The sequence below is a fragment of the Schistocerca nitens genome, chromosome 5 (genome assembly GCF_023898315.1).
Source record: "Schistocerca nitens isolate TAMUIC-IGC-003100 chromosome 5, iqSchNite1.1, whole genome shotgun sequence".
NCBI classification, from domain to species: domain Eukaryota; kingdom Metazoa; phylum Arthropoda; class Insecta; order Orthoptera; family Acrididae; genus Schistocerca; species Schistocerca nitens.
This window is the reverse complement of record NC_064618.1, coordinates 496,439,686-496,454,917: the sequence shown is the minus strand read 5'-3', so window position 1 is coordinate 496,454,917 and position 15,232 is coordinate 496,439,686. Positions and strand designations below refer to the sequence as shown.

At 39.2% G+C, this 15,232-nt stretch overlaps 1 protein-coding gene across 1 annotated transcript in view; it reads right to left on the bottom strand.

Moving 5' to 3' along the window:
- The window catches only part of LOC126259614 (arf-GAP with Rho-GAP domain, ANK repeat and PH domain-containing protein 2), a 138,609-nt gene extending 128,265 nt beyond the window's left edge, over window positions 1–10,344 (bottom strand). Inside the window, exon 1 of the mRNA XM_049956528.1 lies at window positions 8,257–10,344. Within this exon, the coding sequence (XP_049812485.1) occupies window positions 8,257–10,142 (1,886 nt within the window). The 5' untranslated portion in view covers window positions 10,143–10,344. The remainder of the gene's footprint in view (window positions 1–8,256) is intronic.
- Window positions 10,345–15,232: the final 4,888 nt, after the last annotated feature.

Here is a 15,232-nt window from a genome sequence, read left to right as displayed (position 1 = left end):
ACGAGGCAGGTAACTCTCCCGGCCATGCTTTACAATCTGCTTAAACTTTGCCCATAATTCCTCTACATCCATCTTACTGGAATTATGTGATGTCAGTTTACAAGTGAGATATTAATAACTGATTATTTGCTCTATCTAACAAACACTCTCCTAGCCTTCTTCACTGATTTATTAACTGTCATAATCATAGTTGCTATAATGACATCACGATCGCTAATCCCTGTTCCTATACTGACATTGTCAATAAGGTCCAGTCTATTTGTAGCTACAAGATCTAACATATTTCCACTACATGTGGACTGCCCAGCTAGCTGCTTAAGACAATTTTCAGAAAAGGTGTTCAAAAGTATTTCGTAGGACTGTCTGTCATACCTCCCACAATGTATCCATAGACGTCCATGTCTATACACAGCAGATTAAAGTCACTCCAACTAGTACTGCATGATCTGGGTATGTGCGCACTATTGACTGTAGACTCTCTCTGAATGATTCTAGAAATGTCACAGCAGAATCAGATGGCCAGTAAAAACATCCAACAATTAACTTAGTTTCACCTACACCTGTTATACACGACCAGATGACTTCACTGTCACACTCAACTTCGACCTTAGTAGAGACAACATTTGTGTCAACTGCAATGAACACTCCCCCTCCTATGGTCTCTAATCTGTCTTACCGATATGCATTCCCCGATTTACTAAATATCTCATGGCTTTCCACTTCATGTTTCACAGCCAGCTCTCGATCCTAAGAATAACTTGAGCGCAAGAACTTTCCTGAAGGGCAGTAGATTCAGGAACTTTATTACGACTACTTTGACAGTTTACTGATAAAATTGTGATAGTCGAGGTGTCTTTATTCTGAACGCCATTTGACTTCCCTTGCGGTGAGTCGAGTGGCCAAGAGTCCATCCGAACATCTCAAACTACTGCCTAGGGCCAGTTGTGCAATCTCTGGTTAGGAGCCGGTTGAGCTCTATTCTTGGACTAGCAAGACAAACGCATTGTACAAACCTGGAATAATGCGTAACCAGAGAATAAACTCGAGATAACTTAACCAGCGATTTCTGACTGGTTAGTGGGCTTAACTTTTCAAGACGGCAGGGATAGTGACAGATGCAGCCAACAATACTGAGATTTTGGCTAAACTGTTCATGAGAATGAGAAATGGAAAGAAAGAGTGACAACGCCAATTCCAAATTTATATCCAGATTTTGTTTATCAAAGGTGGCATACTTTGTCTTGTCAGTCTTGTACGTGAGAAACTGGAGCATACAACAGACAGATTAGACTATTTCTCTGTTTTCTTAAATAATACTGTTTATTTGTAGTAATATGCATTCAATTTCAGTACCTCATGAATTCCGTTGTGTTATTTATGTAAACCAGGCACATTAAAATGACGATTTGTATGAAAATAGTCTTCCAGAATGAGATTTTCACTCTGCAGCAGGGTATGCGCTGGTACGAAACTTCTTGGCAGATTAAAACTGTGTGCTGGACCGAGACTTGAAATCGGGACCTTTCCCTTTCGCGGGCAAGTGTTCTACCATCTGAACTACCCAAGCACAGCTCACACCCCATCCCCACAACTTCATTTCTGCCAGTACCTTGTCTCCTATCTTCCAAACTTCACAGAAGCTCTCCTGCAAAACTTGCAGAACTAGCGCTCCTGTAAGAAAGTATATTGTGGAGACATGGCTTTGCCACAGCCTTGGGGGATGTTTCCAGAATGAGATTTGCACTTTGCCATGGAGTGTTTGCTGATATGAAGCTTCCTGGCCGATTAAAACTGTGTGCTGGATCGAAACTCAAATTTGGGACCTTTGCCTTTCGTGGTCAAGTGCTCTACCATCTGAGCTACCCAAGCATGACTAACGTTTCATCCCCACAGCTTCACTTCTGTAGGAGGTTAGATTCTGGAAACATCCCCCAAGGCTGTGGCAAATCCATGTCTCCACAATATCCTTTCTTCCAGGAGTGTTAGTTCTGTAAGTTTCACAGGAGAGCTTCTGTGTAGTTTAGAAGGTAGGAGATGTGGTACTGGCGGAAGTGAAGCTGTGGGGACGGAGTGAGTCGTGCTTGGGTTGCTCAGATGGTAGAGCACTTGCCCGCGAAAGGCAAATGTCCCGAGTTTCAAGTCTTGGTCCGGCACACAGTTTTAATCTGTCAGGAAGTTTCAAAAACGGTCTTGTTTATATGCCGTGTGTTACAATTGCTGCAGTAGCAAAAAGGCTATTTCATTTTATTTAGCAGACAGTGCCACAATACGCTTAACCAAATCGAAAAACCACACCAATTATGTGTACAATTTTCATTAACAGCTTTTTCTGTTTTTGGCAAAAGATCAATTTTTCATGTTGCGAAACGTTTTGACAAAGCAGTAGTGTCCCAATCTCACCAATAGCAGAAAATATTGTTCCACTCTGTTTTCTATTGGGAATGCCCCTTGTGTAAACACCACAGCAGTTTCAAAACAACTTTCCACCTTTTACTGAAAGTATTAGGATTACACACTCATTAATGCTTCTGAGCAAGAAGGTTGTCGTCACGCACCGCTCATTATTCACTGAAGCCAATGAACTATTTGTTCTTACTCGGGCTAAGTTTAACACTGTGAGATTAAGAGGAAAGTAAGACTTCTTGTTTTTAAAAGTGATGCTTCTCCAGTTATTGAGCATAGCTGTTGTTTCTCTGTTATTAGTATTATCCACATAAGCCCACTCACATTTATCATAAAATAATAGCTGTATTTGTATACTATAAGAACAGAACAGGAATCTAGTTATCTGCATAGTTGTAGCATGTGAAAGGAGTGCCTGGAATGCCATGTTTTGAAATTTCCTTGAATATCAAGTTATAGTCAGTGTTTTCCTTCATGTCAAACTGTAGCTAGTTGAAGATAACTAAAATTGAAATATCTTATATTGTACTTGTGTGAAATGACATTTTTTTCTGAAATTGATGCTTATCATGATTGTTTAACACAACAAAAAGTTTGATAGCACACTAATGTCCCTAGTTCACTCAGCCAAATCATAGCAGAAAATATTGGTCACTCCAATGGGATTGGAGCGATAACCTTCTGTCTTTTAGCGAATGCTTCAGTAACTTTCCATCTTTTAATGAATGCTTCAGAGCAACCAAATAGCCCACCACCTAGCATTATCCCCATAAACATGTAATTTATTTGTGTTTACTCAACCTAAATTTAACACAGTAAAATTAATAGGAAAGTAAATTTTAAAAAAAGAAAGAAAGAAAGCTATAGCAGATAGCTGTTGTATTTCTCAGTCATTAGTAATATCCACATAACAACACACATATTTATCATAAAGTAATTATCTCTCTGTGACAAAAACATAGGCACTTTTCATTCAGTTCACAGAAATCTTTAGTTATTGGAACCACATAATCATAACAGTGGAAAGTGTGGCTAAAATTATGTTTTTAAATTTCTCTTGAATTGTCTCATGTTACTCTTTTCTTACTTTCAGAAATGACTCTGTTCTACCAATGAACCAGCTACTACAGACACTCAAATATTTTGCCTTTGGTGATTTCTTTCTGTCCACTGGGGACACTAGTAGTATTGGCAAGGAGACAGCCAGCATGATTATTAAAAGGATGTGTATGACACTGGACAACACGCCCAAGAGGCAGGTTCTTTTTTTTATTATTTCAGTTCTCTGACGTAATGAAAACAAAAGCAAATAAACAAGTGTACATGGATTAATATATTTTTACTCTGAAATCATTTGTATTAATTTTTATTTTCTGATCCTCATTTTGAGCATTATGATGCTTTTTTAACAAATACAGTTCTTTCTCTCTTCTCTGGTTCTTGTCAAGGTACTTTTGAAGCAGCACCATCTGCAACTCTGCTAAGTCTTTCACATTTGAGAACAGGTATGTTTATTCTGCCAACAAAACTGACATTTCTAAGCTGAGATGACAAGAAAAGAAGGAAGAACACAGTGAAGGTGCCAGGCCTCTGGTTACTTCCCCCTCCCCTTCCCCGTACAGGTGCTAGCACAACCCAAAATTATGTTTGAAACAGTTTTCCAACCATTTATGGTATGATACAATAACAGCAACCTCTAGTTTGGTATGTCCCATAGGTACATTTCCACCCCAAGATTATAGAACAGATAATGGGTGCTTATGGTAAATGTTAGCATCTTATTCTTTATATATACCCTCAATGTAAGACAAGCTTGTGTGTGTGTGTGTGTGTGTGTGTGTGTGTGTGTGTGTGTGCGCGCGCGCGCGTGTATACCTGTCCTTTTTTCCCCCTAAGGTAAGTCTTTCCGCTCCCGGGATTGGAATGACTCCTTACCCTCTCCCTTAAAACCCACATCCTTTCGTCTTTCCCTCTCCTTCCCTCTTTCCTGATGAAGCAACCGTTTGTTGCGAGAGCTTGAATTTCGTGTGTATGTTTGTGTGTCTATCGACCTACCAGCACTTTCGTTCGGTAAGTCCCATCATCTTTGTTTTTAGATACACACACACACACACACACACACACACACACACGAACTGCAAAAGTGGATGCACAAATAGTGTTCAATAATTTATGAAAGGTATTTTCTGTATAACACCCAATGCTGCTGTAATGAATGAATCATTCTAAGATGTAAATACAACAGCAAACTAGCCAGTAACACCTATCAGAATTTTCGGTCAAAACAAGCTCCATGATGTCTATGTTGTCGCAGTTTGTTGGAGAGACTATTAAGACCAAATATTTCACAAAGCAGACTGCATTTCACAGTTGCTTCTATTTATATACCTACTTACAATTCAACACCTACCCTACAGCTACATTTGATGGAATACTATCGTATAGAACTGTTGCATCTGAATCAAACTGACAGAGTCATCCTCCTGTGACAATAATCGTGTATTTTTGGAACTTACATTACACATAGGGGGCCACCAATCTACAGCCCCTTCTACCTTTTCTGTGCTTAATATTTATTTGTTTCTTTCTTTAAATAATAACAACAACAACAATAATAATAATTGTACATCTATTGCTGCTCTGTCAATATATGTGAAGTTGTTAGTGAATTGAAATTGTTGCATATTTTTTCATATACTTTATTCAGAAATCTAGAAAGATCGCTTACTGGTCAAATAACAAATACCTGATCATTTAACTAAATTCAAGAATAGGAAGTTATACATATATGTACCCTACCAATTTAGTTAAATGTTTTGCACTAATATTTTCACTGAATGAGACTGCAAAAGTTCTCGTTTCTTACTATACACTTGAACTCAATCACAGTATCTACCAACCTCAAGGTACCCTCAAATGAAAAGTTTTGCAATCTGGAATTTTATCACTCATGTTTGACACACTGTTTCTTCAGATGACAACTACATAAATATGAAATTACATATGCAAAAATACCCAGTGTGCTCTTCAGCTGATGCCAACTTAACTCGACATGAACACTATTCCGGGAATAACTAACAGAGGAATAAAATGGTGACATACAACACACACTCCAAGTTAACCAGTGGTTAACCTGTTCCTCAGTTAGCCAGCCCTGGATTTATCCCAAGATTGTACAACTGGCCCCCAGCCTAAAAAACCCTCATGTGCACTCCACAGGTACTCTGCTATCTGAGTAGCTGCTTCCTTTGTGTAGCACACCCCTGACATATTAAGGAAAGTCCTACAAATCCCCACATGACAACATAAGTCTAGAAATTTGCAGCTGAGACCATCACGGTCAACGAAGCCTTTGTTTGAGACCTTCCACTCGGCTCCAAACCAAAGGGCCCTGATTAACTCTGGAAGCGATGCTGCAAATTGTGAGCTCTGCTTGCAGCCCGCACATGAGGGCAGCAGTCTTCACCATCTCCACCAGCCACCTATATGAACTGAGGCTCACCTCAGAACCCATGTGACAGGTGTTGTTGGTGCTGATGTGAGCCATTACATGCAGATGACTGCACCCTGCATGCTCAATAGCCACAGACAAGGCCGTGTTCATGTCGCAGATGAGGCCCCCCTGGCAGACATATCGTGTGTACATTGGCTTTCTTTCCAGCCTTGAATGCTATCTGCCTAAGGGGCTCCATAATGCACCTAACATTGGAGCTCCCCATAACTAGTAAATCACCCCCCCCCCCCCCCCCCGTGCCTGCTTGGACCCTCCTGAAGGAGCGGCTGCCTGTCGAGTCACAAGGTAAATGGGCAAGGCCAAGCAGCCAGACTCCAAATTGTTCCACCGCCTCAGGTGATGCGAATGCATTACCACCTGCTACTCAGCTTGCAGTGAGGGCAAATCCACTACGTCGGGTGCACTAGAAGGGGCCTGCCATGTTCTCCGCTGTTTATGATGATCTGCTGAAATGATACGCTCAGCTACTTATACTATTAGAGTTATTGCAAATTTAGATGATAAACATGTCAGTAAATTACCCTGTTATGACTGTTTTCATTCACTACATTCATATAGCATCATATTTTGGGGTAATTCATCACTAAGGAAAAAAGTATTCATTGCACAAAAGCGAGTAATCAGAATAATAGCTGGAGCCCACCCAAGATCACCTTGCAGACATTTATTTAAGGAAATCGGGATATTCACAGTACCTTCACAATACATATTTATTATTAATAACCCATCCCAATTCAAAAATAATAGCACAGTGCATAGCCACAATACTAGAAGAAAGGATGATCTTCACTATTCTGAGTTAAATCTGGCTTTATCACAGAAAAGGGTTAATTATGCTGCCACAAAAATCTTTGGTCATTTGCCAAATAGCATTAAAAGTCTGAGAGATAGCCACCCAAGATTTATAAACATATTAAAAGAATTTCTGAATGACAACTCTTTCTAATCAATAGATGAATTTTTAGATATGAAGTAGTAAAAGTAAAAAAATAAAAAATAACTGATTATATTGTATAAAGTAAACTTATGTTTAATTGACACATTCCACATAATTATAAAATGTTGTATTCTTGATCTATGGAACAAGTACTAAAATGATACGCAGTTGGCAAGCAGTGCAACAAGAGCAATCAAAAACTCTGTGTCAGTAATCGTTCATGTGGTTGCAAATAAGACAGCGAACACTGTGATGTACCTGTAAATGATCTTCGGCACATTGATAATTTTGCCTGTATAGCAAAAGTAAAAGCGGGTTTTGAAAAAACCCGTGAAAAACGGCAAGATCATTTTTTTTATTTTCTAATCTTTTTTTTTAAACCATGGCTAGGGGGTAGTGTATGCCAACAACAATGCAGATGCAAAATTTTCTATACCATTTAAACTCAGTTTGGAACAGATACTTACAAAAGTAAAAACACCAATATAAATGTTCCATAAAAACAAGATGACAGCCAATATTGAAGAGTCATCCCTTTTTAGAATATACTGAATTAATATTAATGGGTTCTGTGCAGAAAGACAGCCTTGAATAATGCAGAAAAAAATTGTCGCTCAGTCTGGGAGAATGAGAAAAAAGACTTCTAACATGATTTTTAGAGACCAAGGTTTCCATTTAAGACTAATCATACATTATCTATCCTCAAAAAGATCTCAAACAGATACGTAACAAAGTTACACTCTTTTCCTCACAGAAATGACTTTCTTGTAGCAATCAATATTTCTAGTTCTTGCAATTTCTCTCGACACAGAAATGTAATTACTTGGAAATACATTTTTTATCCAACTTAAGTACTTACTTTTGTACATGATTAATGCTTTATATATGAATTTCAAGCGCGCTCACTCGCTCGTGCGCGCGCGTGCACACACACACACACACACACACACACACACACACACACACACACACACACACACAGAGTGAAAAATCTGGAAAAAATTATTATGAAGCCTTACATTAACAGGCATCATACTAGCATAAACCTGCAGTTACAGACCCCCAAACACAAACAATTGATGGCCTTCATTTCTGAGAACTTTATTGTTTTTAATTTTTGCTTTATGTTGTATAGCCTGAGCCTAAATCATAACAGATTGTGTAGAACATAAGATTACGACAAGACAGAGATAATTACAACAACAATAAAATATTTTTTCCATATTTCTAATACCAGTCATCAGTGACTGCACATTTTATTTCCCCACTTCAAACTAAACAATAATAGCCAAAGAATACCAAATTACATACTACCAGAAATAAACTTATTTATCAGCAAGAACAGAAGCATAGCTATATAAAAAACATTATGCTTGATTAAAAAGCAATGAAATTAATTTACCTTATCTTGTGGTCCAGAACAACATGTATACTCATAACACTTGCCAGCTGAATTACATCTTTAACGACAATCATACTTTTGTCCATATAAGTGGATAATTTCCCTTCTGCTAAGCTGCACCAGCGTTCAACATAATCATTTGATTTTTTGCTGTTTAATCTATACAAGAGCCCACTGTGCAACTTAGACATCTGTGGTTGCACTAATGGCGGTTCCAGGTCCGCCTGTGAATCAGTTTCATAAAACAAAGAAGCTTCTTGCTTTTTTGTCTTCTCAAGTTTATTGTTACGTCTTGTGAGAGTGGGTGACCAGGAAGAGTCTGATACAAATTTCATAGCATTTTTCATGCTTGACCACCTTACCAATGATTTTCTCGATTTGACTGGTGTACTGACTACTTGAGAAACAGAGTCATTGACAGATCTCCCCTCTGGTGCTTGGTCAACTATCAATACAGTTTCTATTGATGCAGGAACATTCCTGCTTATATTCTGATAATCTTGCTGTATAACACTGTCATCAATAACAATACTACCAGTTACTTTAGGATTAACAGTAACAGAGTCTGATCTCCTAGGTGGAATAGGGGGACATTCCTTGGGGGCTTCAGGAATTGTAGAATATATAACTCTGCTAATTTTTCCATATGGTGAATCTGTTGCTACTGCCGTTGCATCACCCAGCAGCAGTGACTGAAACTCAATGTCAGCAGCATTCTTTGATTCAGGAGTACTTTTAAACAAGGGATCAAATTCATATATTACTGAATTTGCTGGTAAACCAGCACGTCTTGTTTCTCCTTTTTTCCTGAATAAATCTCCTGGTGGTTTTGACAGTAGATCTGGTTCCCACTTATCATAAAGTTCATTCTGAACACTGAAAGCACTAGATACATTGGACTGCATAGAACAACTGTATCGGTCATCTTCAAATATTTCTTCAGGGCTAGTATTATATTCTGACAAGTCTAATTCACTAAGTAATGACGGTGATATACTACTGTTGCTAACAGAATTTCTTCCGCTGACAAGGCTCTCGTCAAAAATGCTTGCCATGTCATGTCTAGACTTACTGTCAAGTGCCATCTCTGAACATTTTGATGAACCGGATGATGGCAATGTATCAGATATGGACAACTTTCTAAGTGCCGCCTGAACATCGTTGTTTCCCAACATACTTTTAGCCGTCACAATTCTTCTATTTGAGATTGATACCTCCTCATAAACAGAGGCGCTGTCTGGGCAAGATGCTGCACTACTACATCTGATACATTCATCATCTGCTAGACTTGAATGGCTCAACACCGACTGAACTTCATCATACACAGACTCATCAGGTAATGGGGGCGGGGGATATATGGGTGGAGGCGCGTTAAATGACTGAAAATCGTCATCATTTGGTTCACATAGGTTTACTAATGTCTCAGCTGAATCATCTGCGACCAACGGTGACTTAAAAGAAATTGACTGAAAAATATTTTCGGCAGGAAGTGAATGGCTCCTCTCTACTTTGGGTTCTTCCACACCGACATCGGTGTTTTTACCAAGAGAATGCACTGTTAATCTTTTGCCAATGCTACGAAACGATTTTTCCAGTTTCAAGCTTGCATTCTTCGTATTACCAAATGCTGTCCTTCCTTTCTCCCGTACTGCTTCCGATGCAGCTTCAATTTCTTTCCTTATGGACCTCGACGACGGCTGCTTCGACGGAGAACGATCTAAATGTTTCATACTTCTGTCTGCTGTCACATTATCCGTTTCACTGCTATCACAGTCGGAACCCTTTCCTTGTCTTTGTCTTGGTAAAGGGACTGGCTTTTTAGGAGCCTCGTCCTGACTTGGTTTTAACTGTGGATTTCTTCTAGGTTTTGGGATTGGGATATCCATGTTACTCGCTAACAAGCAAAGAAAGGATGTATGACTCACGGTTCGCGTCGCGGACACAAAAACAGTTATGCCACGAAAATCACATTTCACGACACTTTTACAACAGCTCTACTAATTTCAAATAGTCAGACGAGATTTTGTTTTGATGAGGTGGTCACACGTTTCGTTCATGATTCACACCAAACTCCCAAAATGTTTTCATTTTGCCCGACCCTCACAAAACTACATCTCTCTTGTTTACCTGTTGCGCAAATGTGACACCAACGATATTCACATCCGACGAACTTCCCAGCTGTCATTTTCTAATGTTGGTCAGCTTGAACTAACAGCTGTCTCAACCAAGGACGAGAATCTTAGACGAAATCACCGAACACCTTCGACCATATCTATGGTCGAAGCCGAAGACACTAAATTAAACTCGTTGGTAATGCTCGGTTTACACTAGCAAGTTATTGCAGCAATTTACTTGCGCGAAGGAACTTGCCGCGCGATTTGCGAGTGTAAACATATCGCCAAGTTGACTTGGGACCGTAGCAATTTATTGCGGAAGTGACTTGCTGCACGTTTTCCGCTTCCAGTGAGAACACCACGCAAGGAGTATCTGCAAGTAACTTGCAGCTTTTATCATTTATTTCTATTTCCTGCAAGTAGGAAGCGCAAGTTATAGTAAGTATGTCGTCTGCATAACACTCATATTTAACATTTTACTTAATGTGGTGACTTAATTTTATTCAACCATCTTACGTATTATATACAAACAAATTTCGGAAATGGAGGAGAAATGTGAATGGATGAAGCAGGATACAGAACATTTTGTGGAAGCCGTGGAGAGCTACCCCGAAATACGGAACGTGCTTAACCGAGACTTTAAGAATAGAGTGAAGAAGATGAGCGCATTAAATGAAATCTCATCGATATTTGACACATCTATAAAAGAAGTACATAGAAAGTAGCATAACTTGAAGACACAACCCCTTTGCCACCTGCATCCACTCGCTTGTTGTTTTAGGAGTCTAGAAAAAGACGATGTGTAATTATTACATGTTCTATTTACTTAGCTTGTCACTTTCCATTTTATGAGCATTAGAAAAAAACACTTTTATAAGCGTATCATTCTGTAAAATGCAGTTTATTTCAATAAAAATTTAATTTCATTGTTGTGTTTTCACATACCTTCAAATAATTTTCCCTTTTCAAGACGTTAAACAATGGCTCTACATACATCGGGTACAATCAGAGAAATTGTGCTGACGGGAATATGAAACAAGTACATTAGGGACATGTATGAGTCTCCTACAAAGAAAAGATTTCAAAATTCAAACTTTTTTTGGTTGTATGTTTCACATAAATAAATGAAATGCCTATTTTATTCGTAGCTCACCGGTAGCTATAAATCATAGAGTGACTAGTAAACGTTCCTTTGCTGAAATAGCAGTACCGAAGTGTGTGTCTCGTTTTGATATGACGGGCGTTATTAACATCAACAAATACTCCAAATCATTTGAGGACATTCTTCAAACGTTTTCAAAAGTATCCATGCCCTCGATACTATGTTCTTGCAAAAGGTTATTACAGGCACCATTTTGTGGTCTTCTCATTATCTACTCTTTTACCCAAATACTTTTCTTTTTCACGTTTTGCATTCCAATTACAAGAGCTGCAGCATATCTCACCCCCCTACTTGTCCTTTTACACTTCGGCTGACACTCGTAGCGGTACTGATAGCATATGTAAACAGTAGCTGCAAGTTGTTGACGCAAGTGTCTTGCCAAAGAACTTGCGGAAGATCTTGCTTAATTCTTCTGCTGCTGTGTAAACATAGCTGCAAGCGGCTAGCAATAACTTGCAGCAATAACTTCTGCAAGCGACTTGCTAGTATAAACCCAGCTTAAACACCGATTATTTCAAGGTAAAATCGTATTTAAGGCTGATTCACACTTGACTGAACGCAATGTCTAAACATTCCATGGAGTGTTTCAAAATTAAAATGACAACACAGGTCGTCAACAGGATTGGACATAACGAAACGGAACGTCGAAGTCAAGATTTGAATTTACATAAACGAAGAGTCTAAATATTTAGCAATTCACTCTGGCCGTCATGACACATCATGTCCTGCTCCGTCAAAACATTCTGTAATGCATTTGAAATGGCGGCATACACACTAGCCGTCTCGTCATGTCACGGCATCGTCAGGGTTTCTCGTGATACAGTTTTGATGACGTCATCCGTCCATTATTGATGACGTGAACCCCAAACTCATTTCCAATAGATACATGGTCATTCGTAGATCTCCGTGTTTCATTTCGTTCTCGTTTTCATTTATCTTTTGTGTTGTTCATTATTTGTAATAAATAGTTTTGTTTCATTATTTCTGCTGTTATAATTTGTAATAACTGGGGAAAGATTAACTGGAGCAGTCTGAATTGCAGGATACGAGAGTACTAAAGTAAATTACCTTCTACAACATTTACAATGTTGATTTTTATACGTACCTGTACAGTTGTTTGGTTGGTGGGATAGTTTAAAAGGGGAATAAGGGACCAAACTGCGTGGTCATCGGTCCCACCCATACAGTATTTAATATTTTACAGTGATGTGGAGTGCAATATGCCTGCAACTTGAAGTGTAAAAACTACTGTAGGAACAATCAGATTGATCAGTAGATGGAATTCATGTGGAGATTGTGAGGTATTTCTAGCAACCATAAAAAAATGGACTGAAACTTTTAGGCACTGCAGGTTGTTCGTTTAAAATATGTTTGTGGCAGGCTTACTTATTGTTAAGTACAAATAAGGCACTAGAACTATTAGAAGCCAAATAAAAGATGTAAAGAAAACCTACAAATCTTGAAGGGATTGATATTGAGGGAGATATGACTACCACACAAAAATTTGCTCTGAACCAGCAACTAAACTTATCGTTAAGCACTATTTTTCACAGGATGTTATGACATCTCATAACAATGTGTTCCTTTTAGTAATTCTGGATGCAGTTTGATGTAACAAACGAAAAAAACTAATGCTTTGCCTTTCTAAAATATTAAATGCAGATTCCTCTTCCTCAGGCTTCTTGTACAGTGTGTGAAATTCCCCTTCTGTATCATGTAATGACATTTTTCGGACCGACGTTGTTTTTTGTGTTGTTTTGCACTTCTGTCTTCTTAACCTATCATATAAGCTATCCCAGCAAGCTGCAAACCATTTGAGTCCAATAAATGCCATTTTTGTAGAAATGTGGACTCCAGCATGTATGTATATAAACTTCGTGTTGTGTATGTGCACATCCCACATGAAAACAGTTGAAAATCAACCTGTGAAGATGACAATTCCCGCGGAAAAACACAGTTGAGAACAGCCTTAAGAGTTGAGATCATGCGACTTGAACTTACTGATGTGATGGGCAGTGTGAGTATACATTGACGTGACGGCACTATGACAGTCAATGTGAACTGGCCTTACACAATGGTTTGTGTGTTTGGTGGAGGGGGGGGGGGGGAATCCTTGCACATTGAAAGAGTTGCAGCGCCTAAAATTAAAGCAAAGTCGAATGCAGGGCAAGAGAGGCAGAACAACACACCGAAACAGTGGATAAAATTCCGTACCAGCGCAAATATTTTAAGCCCGATTCGCACTGCTCGTCATGTCAGGGGGCATTCATATTTTCTGTCACATCAAGTCACTTCAGGTCATGTGATCAAAATTCACATAACCATCTTCAACTGTCTGGCGGGAATTGAGGCCCTCGCAAGTTGATTCTCATCTAGGCAACTGTTTTCACGCGATAAGAGCACATACAGAACGCAGCAGCTTACATGTGTGGATGCTGTAGTTCACTTTTGTACGAAAATGGCATTTATCGCTCTCATATTGTTTGCACGGATAGCTTGTACATTGGAAAAAGACAGAAGTGTGAAACAACGCAAGTAAAAGAATGTGGGTACAAAAAATGATGTTTTATTGACCCCATTCTGACATTCTGTCTTCGCAAGTTTACTTTGGTGCATAAATGTTCCATACTGTGGCAGTTTCAAGCTGTCTTAATGTAGTTTTTCTTTCTTTTGCTTTTTGTTTGTTATTCCATGCTGTACGTTGTGCATGCACTAATGTTTGTATAACTGTAAGTTGTTATCGAGTATATGTGGGAATAAATATCTTGCTTTCTCCGATACCCACATGTGTGTCAATTCCGAGCAACTATGAGTAGTCCACATTGGCTTCAGCGTTCCGCAAGATTTCGTAACAATGACGCTAGTAATTTCCGTGCCAGCTGCGCTGCACTCGTTCCCACAACAGAATGAACGACTCATCAGTCAAACTGAACCGGCAGCCAGCAGTGCAATTAACAGTGTGACAATAAACCATTCTGGCAACATAATTGTCTATTATGGTTTGCCCAGCTAGAAACAATAGCTAGAAGCATCGACAGACGAGACTAAATACAGCTATGTGGTTGCTGTGCTCACAGAGGACCTAGCAAGAGAAGTCACGGATATTCTAGCCATAGCATCGGATAACGATTGGAAGCAAAACGGCTATAGAAGCTATTGTACACTGAGGAGCTCAGATATCTCACTCTGACAACTCTTCAGATGTTTACATACATTGGCAAGTAATACTATAAGTGATGTGCTATGCAACATATGGTCGTCCTGACTGCCATCAGACATCCAAAAAATTCTAATGGTTTGTGCAGGAGATTTAAACGCACTGACATGAATGGCTGATAGGATAGTTGATATGTATCCTGCATCAAAAGTCTCAACATTGATGCCATGACAAGAAAATGTACCTACAGTGACGCTAGCCTCCCTGCAATCACAACTGGCAGATTTGACCTCACAGGTACCTGCATTACTAACAACGCATAACCATCAATCACCACACCGCCAACAGTAACAAAGTCATAATCGATTGCCCTCAGCACAGAACATATGGTAGCAGCAACAACAACTGCTATTCCAAACCACACTGACTTTATGTGACAATCCACTTTACAAAACTACAATACCTGGTCCATACAGGGGCAGAAGCTTCGATATATCCAGCAAACCGCCTACCACGATGGAGCTGTGACAACTGCTGTCTATT